Source organism: Euprymna scolopes, chromosome 16, assembly GCF_053919585.1.
Source record: "Euprymna scolopes isolate OS-2025 chromosome 16, ASM5391958v1, whole genome shotgun sequence".
NCBI classification, from domain to species: Eukaryota; Metazoa; Mollusca; class Cephalopoda; order Sepiida; family Sepiolidae; genus Euprymna; species Euprymna scolopes.
The window spans coordinates 98,990,917-99,008,437 of record NC_136497.1 but is presented as its reverse complement, the minus strand read 5'-3'; the positions used below and the strand labels follow the sequence as shown (position 1 = coordinate 99,008,437).

Below are 17,521 nucleotides of genomic sequence, written 5' to 3'. Positions count from 1 at the left end.
GCTTCTGGTAGTGCTACACCAGAAGTTAGGAAGTACGTTAGCCGACTATAACCAGAATCGAAAGTGTTGAATGAAATTTTGTCAGTGTTATGGTGTTGGATGAATAGAAATTTCGAAAAGTTGGACAGCCATTGTTACCTTATTATAGCTACATATATCTTTGTTTTTTGCATTCAGAAAAAAGGGGGTTTTATTGAACGAAAGAGTTTGTTGTAACATGGAATCTTACAAGATTACAAAGGCAAGAACAAAAAACAGCCAAATTTTTTTTAATAATCTTTCATAGTGTGAAGTAATTGCATCCTAAGATTGGAATAAAAAAAGGTTTTGATGCCATTGGATCTACTTTGAAAACCTATTTCCTTGGCCCTCTTAGCTTTGGAATTCCGTCCTTATTCTCTCAAGCACACCAACATAGAGAAATTTAAATATAATGTGAATAAACATCTTGTTGTTTAACTCCCTAACTAGGTACACCCTATAAATCTCGCCCCTTTCACAATAGCCTCTTAAACATTAGTAGCAATACACCTTGGTTAGAGTGAATAAAAATAAAAATTAGTTTAAAATATTAATTTTCTTTATTATTGCAAATGTAATATAAATAAAATTGTGCAATCACTTTTCGCATGTGTATACACACGTTTCTGACCCTCTATATGATTTACAGATGTTTTGTTCTTTAATTTACTTTTATCTGATTTTAATTTCGTTTTAATACATTATGCAATTGCATTTTTTTTTTTATTTTAATAAAATAACAAAATGCAATAGCATAATGTACTAAAACGAAATTAAAAAAGAAATCATGATTTTACATCCATTTAGTTTCTTTGTAAAAAGTTGAACAGTGTGATTCCTTGTTAATAACAAAAAGGAAAAAAAAAAAGAGAAATCCTGAGCTTCCAAAATTTAAGTGATTTGAAAGCATTTAAACTGTTAAATGAAAACTCATTTCCAGCTCTAAAATTCTTAGCAAATCATGTATTAAATCTAATTTGTCTGTGTCTTCATATTTTCAAACTATCTCCTCTGAAACTAAAAGTCACAGAGTGGCACTAGGGGCCCTCAAATGACTGGGTTTTTATGGACTGTTTCTTTTATGGGTCTTTAGCCAGTTAAAATCGTTTTTAAGGAGTTAAAAATGGGTCAAAATTGAAAAAAATCGTTATATATTTTGTACATTCATCTTAGTTTATTTTTAATCAGTTCATATGCATGTCAGCAGCTTTGAATGCTACAGTTTTGTTTTTGGTTTTGGTTCTAGCTGATGGCACCCAAATACATTGTTTTTTACTTTTGAAATCATGACTTTATAATATATACAAAATCTAGACAAATTAAAATATCATATTTAAGCGCATTTTATGGCCGGGCAAAGCTAGGCGCCCCTCTGCTAGTAAAAGATATGAATCCAATGATTTCACAGAGATTAACAAAATTAGTTATACTAGCAAAAATATGCTCTATGTGGTTGTATATTTTTGCTAACTTGGAAGGATGGTATCACGACAAACCCGCCTGCACTATTCTACCCACCCATCCCATCACAAGGTGGGGAGGAGGGATGATCTCATGACAACAGAACAGATACTACACTACACTGCTGAATTGAGTAGTGAAAGATAGTACATTAATAGAAGTAATAGTAGTTTCAGCTTCAGATAAATACTAAATACAAATACCAAATCTCTATTAGTAATAATCTCATTTCATTATGTCTCCATTTTTTTAATATCGTTCAAATGATTGCATTTTTGTGGACCATTTTTCATGGGCCTTTATCTGGTGAAAATAGTTGCTAAGGGAGTCAAAATTGAAACAAAGGAAAAGTGTTAAGTTGACTTAAACTGCTCTTCTATGTATGCACAAATATATATACATTTGTACATTAATTTTAGTTTCTTTTTAGTAATTTCTTATTTAACTGATAATAGCTGATTTGGTAAAGTAGCAGGCTAGAGCGCTTTCAATTTGGGCTTAGGTTCTATCTGATGGCACCGAAGTCATTTTTTTTTTTAAAACTGAAATCACGACTATCTATTGGGTACAATATAATAATAAATAACCGATAGAGAATTGACTATAAATATAAAATCTGCATAAATTAAAATATCATATTTAAGCGTATTTTATGACCAGGCAATGCCGAGCACATGCTTGTATTAGGTAATAATTACTATTGTGACAAATTATTTTAACTGAAATACAGTTGGGAAATTAGTCAAAAACAATTTATTTTGGTTTAAATCATTTGTGATCTATTAGTGCGAAAAAATAAGTTTAATGGAAGCCATTTTTGTTTAATCATGTAATGTAAACAAAATGGCTACTTTTTTCAGAATCGATATTTACACAAACTTCTATTAAATATAAGTTTTTTTTCTTTTTAATCCAAAGAAGTCACAAATGAGTCTTTCAAGCAAAAATTTTTTTTTATCTAATTTTCGAACTGTATTTCTTTTAGGTAATAATGATTACTGACTTTTATAGCATTTTGGTTAAATTAGTAATTTAATGATTAAAAAATATAATTAAATTTTAATCTTAAATTATTAAAAAAATTAAATAATTTGGTTACTAAAAAAAAAAAAAAAATTAAATAAAAAATTCCTGAACAGCATCAGCTTGGCCCAACTAGTACAGAAAAAGATAGGTTTGGATTTTAACTAGTATTGTTCATTATTTTTATTGCATCGATAATGTTTTATATTTAAAATCTTTTGGAAAATAATTCCCTTCAACACCTTCGTAAGAAAAACAGTTTCTTCCAGATTTCTGCCTATATTTTACATATAAACAAAAATCAAGAAATATCTGTATGATATACGTACCTATAATGAAATAAAAATATCATATTCCAAAAATCATATAAATTGATCAAGTAATTTTATTTTTACATAAATTTAGTAAGCATTAAGTATTATTGAGTTATCCTCGTTTTGTTTTGCGAGACACTTTTCAAAATAGCGAAGGAGTCACCTTCCTTATTTATGAGTATGATGTGTTATTTTTCAATAATTGTGTCAAATGAGAGATTCTTGTGCATTATTAATTGTTGAAAATAAAACCACCAATTTACATGATTTTTGGAATTCAATATTTCCAATTTTTTTACATTTGATTTTTTAATATAGGTGGAATCCTTGGCAAAAACAGAAAAACTTAAAAAAAAAAAAAAAAAAAAAAAAAAAAAAAAAAAAAACTCTTATGTTGGCTTTTAGTTTGATTTTCTATTAAGCATTCTGCCCTTTATCTCCTTGATGAAAATCCCAAGAGTTTTCTCCCCTTTTCTTACCCATGTTTTGTATGGCTTCCACCTTGTCGGAGGGCAATGGTGGATCAAACAAAAGTTCCCCACTCTTCAACACACCGAGTGGGACAGCCACAATGACTGCATCCGCTTGTATTTGCTGACGATCTGTTGTCCGTATCAAAAGTTTCTTTTGATCTGATCCAGCATCAGAAGTGACAAAGATTTGACGGACAACTTTGTTCATCTCAAGATCCAATGGTCTTTCATTAAAGCTTATACCGCTCAACAACCTGGAAAAAAAAAATCAACATTTATACAGATTCTCTTTCTTCATCTTTAAGAAAAAAAAAAAAAAGGAAATTTATTCAGATATAAAAATAAATATTAGATTTCATTTAATTGATATAAAATGAAATCTATTTATTTTTATATCTGAATGTCTGATTAAGTATATACAGTTTTGAACACAAAAGTTTGGTTTGTTTAGTTTATGTTTTTGTACCTGAAATTTTGGTTTGGTTTGTGAATTTTTGTACATAGAGGTTTGATTTGGTTTATGTGTTTTGAATTTATTTGAGACTAAATACCTATTTATCTTTCTCCTCACATGGGCAAAGTTAGGCATAAAGGTCAGATTTTTATATGGGGGATATTCAGCTTCCTCAAGTAAGAAGCACTCTAGAATGTAACAAAAAAAAACAAAAAAAACTAAAATTACCTCAGTTAAGGATTTCTTTTTCACAGACCAAGAACAGAATACATACTACACTTTTATTCTAGCCTGAAAACCAAAAAAATTAGGGTTGATGGTAAAACTAGCAATATTTCAGTTCTAAAAATATAAAAACACAAGAAAAAATCTTAAATTAAACAGTTTTGTTAAAAAAAAAAAAAAAAAAAAGTTCTTTCTTTTAATTCTGCAGTTGAAATTTTATTTCATCTTTAAATTTACTAAAAAACAAAAAATATTTTACAAGTTGGTAGCCATGAAATCGATACAAGTGCAAAACGACTTGGATTGATGTATCAAATTACTTTCAGTTTCATAGCGCAACTTTTGATGCTTGTCCATAAAAATGTACAAGTGAAAAAAAAATTGCAGTTCCAAATAAATCAACAGAAAAATTCTTTGATATACTTGCATATCAACAAAAAATTGGGGAAAATTATCTAGTAGATTTTAATTAAAAATATAAATCATTTTTATCATATTTTTTCTCATTTTCCATCAATTATAACTTGGTGGAATGATTGACTGACTTATCTTCCCTATTTTACATGTACTTGTGCCCTTATCAATAATGAATTAAAAAAATATAATATTTAGTCATATGAACCTTTCCAACAATCATTCGCTCTCATGAGTGTTCCCAACAAAATTCAAAATCCAATCATTATTCATTACCTGTCAGCAACTTCTTGGAATCCTTCTTCAATAATTGTGTCGAACGAGAGATCCTTGTGTGTTATCAATTGTCGACAGCTGATGTTGCTTGGAAGCAAATTCATTCGGGACATTGTGATGGCTGAAAACATTTTAGAAGACAACTGACCCTTTAGGCTTGAGTTCTGCTTATATAATCTATTCACAGCCATTTGTAAGGAAATTTCATCTGCATTTTCTTCTGCAAGTTTAACTGCGGCCGTTACAATCTGAAATGTATTAAAACAAAAATAACTTGCAATAATACCAATCAGATCACATACTCTTTGCTAGTATATATGATGAATGAACATATACTGTTCCACTGGCATGCTTCCTGGTTGACTACAATAAGATGGCCTTCAAGTTCAATGCAAACAAGTTCTTGTTGAGCCACTTCCTTAAATAATTAAATTCTTCCACCACTAACAAATATTATACTACCACTTTACATTCATTAACTCTTCTCCTTGAGTGGCCTTCGGCTCTTGATATGTGATGACTCCTTAATAAAAAACTGTGTCCATCCAAAGGAGGTAATGCCTGAAAGGACAGTCTCATGACAACAGAACAGATACTACAGTACTTCCACCACCAAACTGAGTATTGAAAAATAGTAAATATAAAGAAAAACAAATGTTAGAACTCCTTCATACCAACGCCGCAATTTGTACCAACTCATCTTAAAGCGTAATTCACAATACAAACTCTCAACATCTGTGCTCTCTCTAGACTGTACAAAATTCAACTGACTGCCCCCCCCCCGCCTCACATCATTCTTATAGTCACTAATCTCCTCATATGCAAATTATTGGCACCTATATAAAGAAGCCATCAACAAACTCAAATTCTTTTTTTTTTTTTCTTCCCTGATCCTGTCACCTGACAGGCCAAAAAGATGTGCGGTAACTTGTGAGTAGTTTCAACATTTTATTTGCCTTTATATTTTTACACCACAGTACAATTCGTCTGAAACAATTTAGTAAACTAATCTGAGCATTATAAGATAGTAATAGTATCAGTAGCCCTAGATATATCTAAGGCCCTTAACATGTATGGCACAATTGTCTTCTCATGAAAATCAGATCCTATGGTATTACTTGATGAATACTTAACATAATTAAATCCTTCTTAAATAAGAAAAGAATTCAGGTTGTCCTCGATGGTCATATGAAAAAACAATAAGAAATGTGAGAGTACCTCAGCGGTTGATCCTTGAACCTTTATTATTCCTGATATTCAGAAATGACCTCCCAGGTAAAATTGTCTCGGAGATGGGTATCTTTGCTGATGACACCACTCTCTATAACAAACACAAGGGGAAAACGAATGAACATGTATCCAAGGCAATGGCAGAAACACTAGAGGAAGACCTCCAGTCTGTAGTGGAATGGGAACAAAAATGGATGGTCACAATGCTGCCAAGACTAAACTTCTTTCGTTTAATAACTACAAGAAACCTTCTCAACCACTAATAGCCATGGCTAATGATACATTACCTAAACGTACTTTGTTCAAACTTCTTGGTTTAACGTTCACAGGGAACACAAGTTGAAACTGATACATTGAGAGCATTGCTAAGGCTGCTGCAAAGAAGGTAGGCTCTCTCTACTGTGCTAGAAAGTTAATTATGCCTGAGAGTATCCTTTACCTCTACAAGGCCACCATATGTGCAGTATTGTTGCCACATTTGAATCGGTACATCTGCTACTAGTCTCTCCCTCTTAGACAGAGTTCAAAAGAGTTGCCAACCTAATAGGTCCTGCACTATCAGCTACGCTTCAACTTCAACAAAATGGTGCATCCTTCTGCCTATTCTACAAGTATTTTAATGGATGCTCCAACAGAATTACAAGCCCTCATACCCTCCACTCGACGGAAATACCTCCAACAAACCAGACCCGCAGCAAAATCCCACCCCTACACAGTAGAAATCCCTAGATGTAAGAAAGCCTTCTACTCTAACAGTTTCTTCCCTAGGACTGCTAGACTTTGGAATTCCCTTCTAAGTTCCTGCTTCCCTGATTGTACTGACATGCAGAAGTTCAAATGTAATGTAAACAGACATCTTGCTGCTTAATTCCTTACGTAGTACCCCTACAAATTATATCCCAGATAGTAGCCCCTTACATGAAAGTAGCACTGCGCCTTGTTTGGAGTGAAAATGCAATAAAAAATTTTTAAAAAAATATTAGTAACACCATTAGTTATAGATGTGTGGGTGCGCTTTGGTATAAAGAAAAAGTAAAGGGGGATAGTTTGCGATGATGTGACATGTTAATAGTTTTTGAAGTTAAACGTGGTAGGTTAGATATGTTTGATTTACTGCAAAGTTTTGACTTGTCAAGTGTTTTTGGTCATATGATTAGATAATTCATTAAAGTTGATCTCTTTAGAATTGCTGAACAGATTATAGTTAAGGAAGGCATGTTTGAGATCAGGAAGGAATGAATTCAATGTAGTAAAGATTGCATAAAACATATGTTCAAGCAAAATTGTCTATGTGTGAATATAATTCTAGTTAGATGTCCAAGGAAATGACAACCAACACAACACTAACACCTCTCCTCAGATTTTAGTTGGACTAACTCAAGAGTTTTGAAGTCATTTAAAAATGTGCTTTCTTTAGTCTGTCACGTTTACCTTAGAAATAAAATTTTGATTGATAAATGCACAGATTTAATGAACACATGCCAAGAATAGAAGTTCTTGCTTTTAGCAATAGTATTCCTACCAGTCCTAGGTTTTGATTTGGCTCTTTGATGATAATGAGCAACATCAGCTTGTGATATTATTCTTTCAACCCGCCATCTTGGATTAGAACATGCTTGTTGACTTGAAATGATAAAACCTTTTATCAGTTCACATGTTTACTCCTCATTTTTGCAGAACTGTCACTTTCGGTGGCTAAGTCATAGAAAATAATATCAAAGCCGGAGGAAGGTTACTTTTGCTTTCACACTCTCTTTCCTGTTGAATTTTGACAGAGGTGGATGTGGAATACTTTGAACAACCACGATTAACTGCTTTCAGTTTCCAGAAATAGGAACAAACATGTGAAGGTGTCATTTTCTCTTGCAAATTTTTATTTCAAGTCAACCACCAGGTGAGTATAATCTTAATTCAAGATGGCTAGCTAAAAGAATTAACCCATTACTAGATGATCAGAAATCACATTGAAGGTTAACTGACACTTAGCTACTCTTTAACTATACAACTTAACAATTCAAACAATATACTATTTTGAGAATTTTTCTCTTACAGAAAAAAAATTAAGGTTTTTTTTTTATCATTGCTTTTGTCTCAAAATAATGGAAACAATCTTTTTGGAATTATTGTAAATTAAACCCACTGCTCCAAAAATGAAGTCTCAAAAAAAATAATAATAATTTTCAGACAATTACAGGCAAAAACCTTTAAACACTTGTTCAATAAATAAAAAGTACAAAAAACAATTATTTAGAATTTATAGTGAGGATCTGTTTGCATATTAATTTAACTTAAAATGAGCTCTCATTTATAAGCCATTGCAGCATTTTAGAATAGTTATCCAATCTTTTTTACTATGGATGCTCAATTTTTTATTGGAAATGGTCTTTTTATTTAGGTAATTGTGTTTGGTTTAACGACACTCAAACTTAGCGATAAAATAAAATTGAATGGCCTCATGGAGGATCACTGTGTTAAATTTATATGCAAAACTGATCCCCCATTCTAAATTCTGAAAAACATTTGTTTTGCTCATTTTGAAAAATGATTGAGCAAAGTGTTAACTTACAAATTTACCATTTTTCCTCTATTATAATGGAAATTATGACTAACTACTTCTGTAAGGAAATTGTCCTAGGGGTGGGGGTGATACTAATTATGACAAAAATCTTGCAATGTTTGAGAATTTGAAGAAAAATATGTCGACTAAATGTGAACAGAATATTATGAGATTTGAAAAATAAACAAAAAGTAATTTCTAGGTTAGGTTTATATACAGAGAAATAAAAAATTAAATGAATGCAAAAACAATAGAATAGCTAGCAAATGGGAAATATCAGAGTGAAGTCAGACTAAACAAAAATGTTTCTTTCGCATAGGCTCTCACACTGGGCTCTCAAACAGTATGCTACATGGAAGAGTGTCAGAAAACTTTGTAACATCAAATAAAGTAAAAATTCCTTTTGTGTTTTTCGAGTCTTCCATTGTAAACTAGTCTGCAATCAAAAGATGCTTGAAAAAAATGTAAGAACTCTCCAATGGAAAAACTGGCATTTCTTATTTTGTTTTATGTAATGTGGCTCCCAGCAGAAAAAAATAATAATAAATAGAGCAACCATGTTATACACCTATATCAAAGAGTATAAAAGTGAGGGAGGAATCTAGGGATCAGCTAAAATTGAAATTAAAATAGCATCAAAATTATTTCCACTGACCTTTTGATAAGTTTGTGTGATGTTGTCCAGACTTTTTCCTCTGTAGATTTTTTGATTGTGACCGTCTATCAAATAGGCAGATTTAATGAGCCGCGTAGTCACCTCATATGCCTCGAACATCTTGACCATCTCATTTAGAGGATCTCTTGAATCAAACAAAAGTATGCCCAAATCAGCTTCAACACCTTAATGAGAGAAATTAGAATCCATGTAAATTTTATTTGAACATTTTTTTTAACAGTTTTATAAACAAAAACATTTTCTATCAACAAAAAGTGAAAAAATGTTTATTTTTCTTAAATAACTCCCTGACAAATAGAACAAAATTAACATCAATATTTTGTATATTACTTTAATTGGAATTCATTATTAAGATGAGTATTATTTATTCATTTTATTTATTGCGAACTATTATCCTCATCTTTCTTAGTTGTTGTTTCACAGCGTTTCAGCCAACTATTCTTCTGGCCTTCGCCAGGTGGTAACCGCAACGGATAGGAACTCTGAATATCCTAACTGCATTCTCAGCAATTACTGCCATCCATAGTTGTTGTCTCACCACATATTTGGCCAAGTAAGTCTCTGGTGCAGTGTATAGAGACGTTGAATTTCTATGGTTCCAGGTGAGAATTGTCTGAAGATACCAGTTTCAATCCTACCCAAAGCCGGCCAGAGGCTTACTTGGCCAAAAATGTGGTGAGACAACAACTATGCTGAGAATGAAGTTAGAAGATTCAGAGTTCCTATCCCGTCGCAGTTACCACCTGGCGAAGGCCAGAAGAATAGTTTGCCAAAACATCATGAAACAACAACTAAGAAAGATGAGGATAATAGTCTGCAATAAATAAATTAATCAATATTTTGTTCTGAATAGCCATTTCCTTTAATGATAGTTCATGTTGTCAAAACAAAATTGTAACTTGTTTTAATTTCTTTACAAATACAATGATTCACTTTTTCCAAATTTTTTTAGATGAAAATTGCTAATTTGTATTATTTGAACTACTGTTCTCATCTTGAGTGTTATTCTCACAATATTTCGCCTGATGTAATCCAATCCATAGCATAACGGATAAAGCATTAAGTAAAATTCAGTTCTAAATGACACTCGTTTGGAAGTTGAAAGTTCAATCCTCAATGCAGGTAATACTAAGAATACAATTGCGAATTGCTCAACACTACTATCCGATCATGATCCTGTGGATTAAATAAAAGATTCCACTTAAAATTCCTTACAGATTCACAAAGTTTGACAGAAAGATTTCTAAGTTTGACAAGATACACTTGAAAGTTAGAGGTTATATTGGCCGAAATGTTGTGAAAATAACACTTCAGATAAAAGCAGAAGTTTTAATAATCCAAATAATATAATATTCTTGCTCGAAATATTTCTTGTGGAGAAGACATCTTTTGTGCATCAAATGTGCCTAGAGTCGGAAAAGACCAGTGGTTGAGAGTAGTTCCCTGTGCAGAATATACGACTACAGCTTGGTAGTTTATGTTGTTCACAACACAATCTATATATCTATAAAAGTGAACGTGTCTGTGTGTCTGTGTACATTTCCCTATGCAATAACTCTGTCAATTTTAAGTCTACAGACTCGAAATTTGATATACAGGGTACTGAGATTTGGGAAAATCTTTGTGATCCGTTTTTGGCCAGAAATTTGACTGTGAAGGGGTCAAAGTTCAACGATGTGACCTTTGAGAACTCTACCAAACTCCTCCGACAATTTTGGGTCTAAACACTTGAAATTTTAGATATCGGTTCCTTGGACATGGATCTAATTTAATAACTTGATTTGAGTCCAAAACAATAGATGTTAAGGGGTCATAATAGAGGTCAAAGTTTTTTAAAATTGACCTCTGCGATCTCTACCAAATTACTCAGACAATTTCTGGTCTAAACATTTGAAATTTTACATAAAGGGTATTCAAAGATAGGGCAAGCTTTTTAATCGGTTTGGGTCGAAAATGTTTAGTTACCAATATATAAATGTATGTATGTATGTATGTTTGCATGTCTACCTAAAACTTTTGACAGAGGCGACAGATTTTACCAAGATCAGTATCGTTTTGAAGTTAGACCTTTCAAATGACAAATATCGAAAAATTGGCTAAAAACATTAATATCCCCACCTTCAACTGGGCACTTTTCTACAAGGGTGAGGTGATCGCTTTTTTCACCAATATTTTTTAAAGTCATCCTCTCCTTTCGATTGTCTAGCCTTAATTTAAACATAACTCACTTCCGGTGTGGTGGTGGTCATAACAGCAAAGATGTCTCAGGTTTTTTGCCATTCTTTTCCTCCTTCGTGGTACGGGTTCGAGCCTGCCTTCCTACTACCACTTTTTGTTTTTGCTCAACATACACATTCAAACACCCGGGCAACGCCAGGCTGAAATGCTAGTAAAAAAATACAAGGATGTCAGTTGCGAGATTTATAGCCTTTGTGACACGTTGTCTAGTTCAAGAGCAGTTCTACTCGCAATGAATCCAAGTGAGGTACAAAGACGGCAAGAATGACAAAAGGATGAGGCATGAGGATACTTTTCACTATAAGTAAACTCTGACTAAATATTCAAAATCTCATTTTGTATTCACGACCCAAATAAAACCTCACTATAGCTAACCTACACTGGCTTTTACGAGGAATGGTGCACCTTCTCCAAGTGATGTTACCTCAAGTAACAGCACAAAGCCGGATATCCCACCAGACTAGACAAATTCTTGTTCTGGAATCTAGTAAAACAAGGAGACAACAAGAAAGATATACTATCACATATTTAAATGGTCAATTGGGGAGAGGGAAATTAGGTTCCCAATTTTTTTGCTAACTTGGTGTTTGAGAAGTAAAGGAGAACTTTAATGGAATGTGTTTCATTTAGAGATGAAGTGTTTGACCCAGGAAGGTACTGCTTTGATTTCTGAGAACTTCAACTGTAGTAAAATGAAAAAGAAACATAATTATTTATTAGATCCATGATAGTAATCACTCTGTAAGTGTCACCAGTATCACAAAAACTCCTCTGAAAAGGAGACTTCGTTGGTTTGGTCACATTCTTTGATGTCCTGAGAAAGAATTCAATCACAAAGAAAAGCGCGAAGGTGGCTAAATGAAGTGATGGATGGTGAAGATAGACAGAGTTGGTAGCCAGCCTCTGCGCTTTTGCTATGCATACCTGGAATTAGGAATTGCTGAAGTATGCTGAAAACTCAACTCCAATGGGTTTTTTTAACGGAAATTACTCCAGAAAAAGCATGAAACCATTTGATATAAGGAACTAAGAAAAAACTACTATCCAAAGTAAAAATTAGCTAATAATAAGTGTTAAATGGATAGATCCATAAAACAGCAATTCTTTCCCCTTTGTCAGTAACCTTGCTCATGGAATATGAGGACTAAGAAATAAAATAAGGGAAATAAGTTTAACAACGCTGCTAAAAGCAAATACAAGGTCCACTTTCTATTCTCCTATTAATGTAGATGGACTGCTCTTTATGTAAAGAATTTATTTGCAGCCGGCTTAACTCAATCTAGATTAACGCTGTTACAAGTTGTAATTAGTGGTGGGATGATTCATCGGAATCGTTAATTGTAAGAATCGTGTATTTTGGAGGGAATCTGAATCGCATCGTTAAAAATACCTTAGATTTACGATTCTTTCATTATGATTCTCTTATGTTTTTAAGTTGAACTGTTTGTTTGAAGTGAGATTAATGCTGTCAAAAATTTATGATAAAAACGTCATAGAACTTTTCATAGCATATTTAATATGATATACAAGAATTTTATTAACTACTTTAAAGGTGATCTTTATTTATCTTAATGAGTTTTCTTATACATAGGTGCTGTCTGTCTGTTTTGACACTTCGAGGCCCATGATTAGTTATCTGTCGCTCGGCTTTTTTGAAGTATCCAAAAACAAAAACGTTAGAACTACATATTATGCCGACTGACGGTTACGCTTAAGGTCTTTCGAAAACTCCAAAAGAAAACAATCATTTTGCTATCTGTTAAATAAATGCGGTAAGTGAATTTAATTTTTTTTCTTTTAGGCATTTACATTTCATTAAAATATTCTGCGAATGAAGCAATTACACATTTCTTCTGGAACTTCTTTGTATAACAAAAACAAAAAAAATGTGAAAAATTTACTAAAAAAGGAAAAAAGTTAAACTTTTTTTGAAAATCCTATTGAACTCTCTTTGCAAACTGACTAGTCACTCAGAGCCGTTCAACTAAAGGACTGTAAGGGCTTGGTCAATATTCACCGATGCCTGGTATCACAGTTGTGATGTGAGCATAGGTAAATGTTTCCCAACCCCTAACAAAAAATAAAAAGGTTGTCATAAACTTAGTTTTTTTTAGAGGTAATTGAGGTCGCTGACAACGAATCTGGTAATCAAATTTACCATTTGCATAGTATTAACCCCTGAACACAGGGACTATTTTCCGCCATTTTACATATTCCGTTTATGCGCGAGGTAACATAAATGACGGCTGTTGAATGTGCCTTCACATAGCAAACTGCCATTTCACATGGCGTACAAATCTTTTGTGGAACATTTAAAATTATATGAAAAGGAAGAAAAGTACTCCAAGTGGGGGGGAGGGGGAATGTCGAAAAGACATTTTTTCCCCCCAGAACATAGAATTTTCAAACTTTTGTTTTTTCATCAGAAGACAATTTAAAATTCGAAGAAAAAGTTGTCTAAAACAAAATTTAAAGAGAATACATTATAGTACTTTTGGGGGGGATTTTTTTTTTTTGTCTTACGTAGTTTTTAATGCATTTTGATGGATCTAAAACAAACTTTTCACAAGCGGTTTACAAAAACATGAGCAAACATTTTTATGTTTTTCGTTCTTTTTTGCACGCGTGCAGGGGGGGAGGTTCAATTATAGAACTTGTGTGGCTTAACAGGTGCTTCCACAATTTAATTTACCGTTTTTCCATAAGTGACGTGCCAACATTTACCAATTAGAATACCATTTAACATTTTTAGGAGATTTTACTGTTTTCTGTTTACATTGGGGGAGGTAGCAACAGGTTTGATTATCAGATTCGTTGTCAGCGACCTCGATTACCCCTGAAAAACAAATTAGAGTGGTCGTGTTCTGTTGTAGCGTATCACTATATTTACCATATATAATTATATAATAAAAATAAATATAGAAATAAACCAATTTATTTAGATTTAAAAAATAACATTATTATTGTTAAAAATATTTTTTAAAAAGTCAAATAAATAAATAGGAATAATTTGAGACGATTGAATATAAAAGGCTAAAAATTTAAATCAAAAATTTAGTTATTTTTAAATTTCATTTAGTAATAAGAATATTGTAGAAAGTGGAATAAAAAATCAGTTAGCGATTGAAGCTGCAAAAAAATAAAAAAAATGTTAAATTTTAAAGAGTTATCAAAAATAAAGAGAAAATAAGACAAAAAATGAATATCAAAAGATAAACAAAACATGTTATTCCCCTTGAAATTTGATGTTATTGTATTTTTGTTGAATTAATCATGACTTTCTTTTTCTTTTATATTTTTTTATATATAAAATAACTCCTGAAATTGATTGTTATTAATTTCATGGTGCATGTTTAATTCATTGTTAAAATATTTTTGACTTGTATCTTCAATGAAAGAAATTTTACGAAAAAATCAACTCGTTTTCGAAATTCACTTAATTGTATTTCCACTTTTTCACTGTACCAAATTTTTATCGCTACACAAAAACTTTATAATGGTATATATCAAAACAACAATTCCGCGGGAATCGGAATCGTACTTGGTATCGGAATCGTTAATCAACATTTTCCTGGAATCAGAAAAAATTTAGGAATCGTCCCAACACTAGTTGTAATCACCATAATAACACATTACAAATACAGACTTTCCTACTTCAAAATATTCATAGTATTGAAGGAGTTATTTATTAGCTGTACTTCCTCGGTAGTTTTCATTCTCGTTTTTTTGTTCTGGTTTATTTTATTAAATCCAAATTACATTATATATATATATATATAAAATATAATTATCCACCGACACATGTTTCATTGTCTACAACTCATCAGACTCGCTGAATCTAGCGAGATTCGAAATTAGGACCCCATGGTAAGACGTGTAACCCACTACTACTAGGCTATCTCACACAACTGAATGTATTGCGCTTCTTTTATGTAGATGTTATTTGTTTTGCGATATTTTTTGAATTAATTCAATTATTTATACGAAAATGCATATATATATATATATATATTTGTAAAAAAATTTAAAAAAAAAAAAAAAACGAAAACACACACACATTGTTTTATTTGGTCATTAAATTATTAATTGAATCAAATGGTTATAAACCTATAACTAATTTTGCTAAGATAATGTTTTAATCTCTACAAAATCATTTGATGTAAATAACTTTCAAAAATTGTAGTACATGAAGAATTTTAAAGGTAGAAAGAATGTTTTTATTTCAGTTAAAATGCTTTCAAATTTTGAAGAGTTACAAAGTAATTCATTCTTTTATTTTCAACTCTAATAAATTAAAATGGTTGACTTGTTTATGAAGAAACCAAATTGGAATCTGGTGGATTTAATTTTGTTTTTGTTTTTTTCAGTTAGCATTTTACATTATGCATTTTTTATTTCATAAGTGATTAACAAAAACAATGTGTAAGTCACAAATGTAAGAAACATATACACACTTTTATTAATATAGAGATTTCATCAATGTGGGGGGAGCAAAACAAAATAATATAAGGGGCAGATTAGTAGTAGAGCCCTACCAAGCCTTCCTAAGGGCAAAACACCCACTATTTTTTCAGCTAATGTACTGGAAAAAAGCAGGTCAATCTCTAGGAGGTAATGGGAAGAAAAAAAATATGAATGCATCTTAAAAATATTGGCAAAGAAATAAATGTTATTTTAACACTCCTTCTTGGACATACATTGAGGGAGGGGATAAGTATTCTTGATTAAAATTAACTCAATGTTTTTTTATTGCTAAACATTTCACTTATTTCATTTGGATGGCAAAATTGGGGTTACTCAATTAAAAGAGTGGGGGGGTATACTATTTTAGAATTGTTTGGTCTATTTACTTCTTCACAGGAGCAAAATTAAAAACAAATTCGGTTTTTAGTGTGGGGAAAATCCAGCTACTTCACCCCCCACCAAAAATAAAAAGCTTTCTGGATTGGGACAAAAGTAAAAATTACCTGAGTCTAGGAAGATCTTTAGTTTTCCTCTGTCCAAGGCCAGAACAGATGTTAGACTTTATGGGAAGCAGCAGCAGTGAATGCTATTTTTAAGTATCAATTCTTGATTTGTAAAACATTGTTAATCAGCAGTTTCTTTTAGCTAACAGTACAGATGCAAAAATATTCACCTGATTTCGTGTATAATATAAAAATCCTTTTGTGTTTTTTTTGTTTCAGATTCAACACATGTGAATATGCCACAGATCCAGCCCTCAGCAAACACAAGAGACAAACTATTATATGCACAGCGTAAGCATATATAACCTCATGAAACTCATATAATGCACAAGTTTATACACACACTCTCAGAGAGTAGAACTAATATATAAACACACACATTTACAATGCTTACCTGCAAACTCACACGATGTGATCTGAAACAAACATGGCTGCTCAACTTCTTACACACTAAAAAACTCATTTATCACTTGGAACATTCCTCAACATTTTGAATTCTCATTTATTACCTTTTTAATTTTTGTTGTCTTAACAATTTGTCAATAAGCTTGATGCATTTGTATATGAATCTGTTTTTATTTTGATATTTTCTCATCTGCAATAACTTTAATCTGAACTTTTTTAACAAAATGGACAAAATGATGTGGCGCAATGGATAAAGTATGAAGCAAAATTTAGTTGTAAGTGACTCTCTTCTGAAGGTTGATTGATCAATCCTCAGTGCGAGCAATACAAAGAATACACTTGCAAATTACTTAAGATTTCTAACTGATCATGGCTGACGGAAGGATAGCATGTTATCCTGCAAATTAAGTAAAAGGTTCCATTCAAAATTCTGTGCAGATTCCAGAGTTCGACAAGATACATCTGAAGAAGGTTAGAGGTTACATTGGCCAAAACATTGTGCAAATAACACTCAAAATGAGAACAGTGGTCGAAATAATCCAAATAATACTCAAGTTCACTAGTTTACAACATAAAATAGTGATTAAAAACTAGTAATATTCAAAAAACCCAACATGGAGTCATAAAATTTCAGAAAAGATTGTAAGGGAGATAATCCAAATTTCCTGCATAAAAAAAAAAAAAAATAGTATCATATTTACTTTAGTTACTTAGGGTTGTTATTTAAAAAAAACACCAAAATCTTCATCTATAGATAAAACTTGATGTGATATTCGAGTGTTCTATA

General features: G+C 31.8%; 1 protein-coding gene across 1 annotated transcript in view; it reads right to left on the bottom strand.

Moving 5' to 3' along the window:
- The window catches only part of LOC145296027 (uncharacterized), a 37,088-nt gene that overhangs the window by 8,145 nt on the left and 11,422 nt on the right, over window positions 1-17,521 (bottom strand). Inside the window, exons 2-4 of the mRNA XM_080142073.1 lie at window positions 9,104-9,288; window positions 4,662-4,909; window positions 3,299-3,546 (exon numbers count right to left, since the gene is read on the bottom strand). Of these exons, the coding sequence (XP_079998199.1) occupies window positions 3,299-3,546; window positions 4,662-4,909; window positions 9,104-9,288 (681 nt within the window). The remainder of the gene's footprint in view (window positions 1-3,298; window positions 3,547-4,661; window positions 4,910-9,103; window positions 9,289-17,521) is intronic.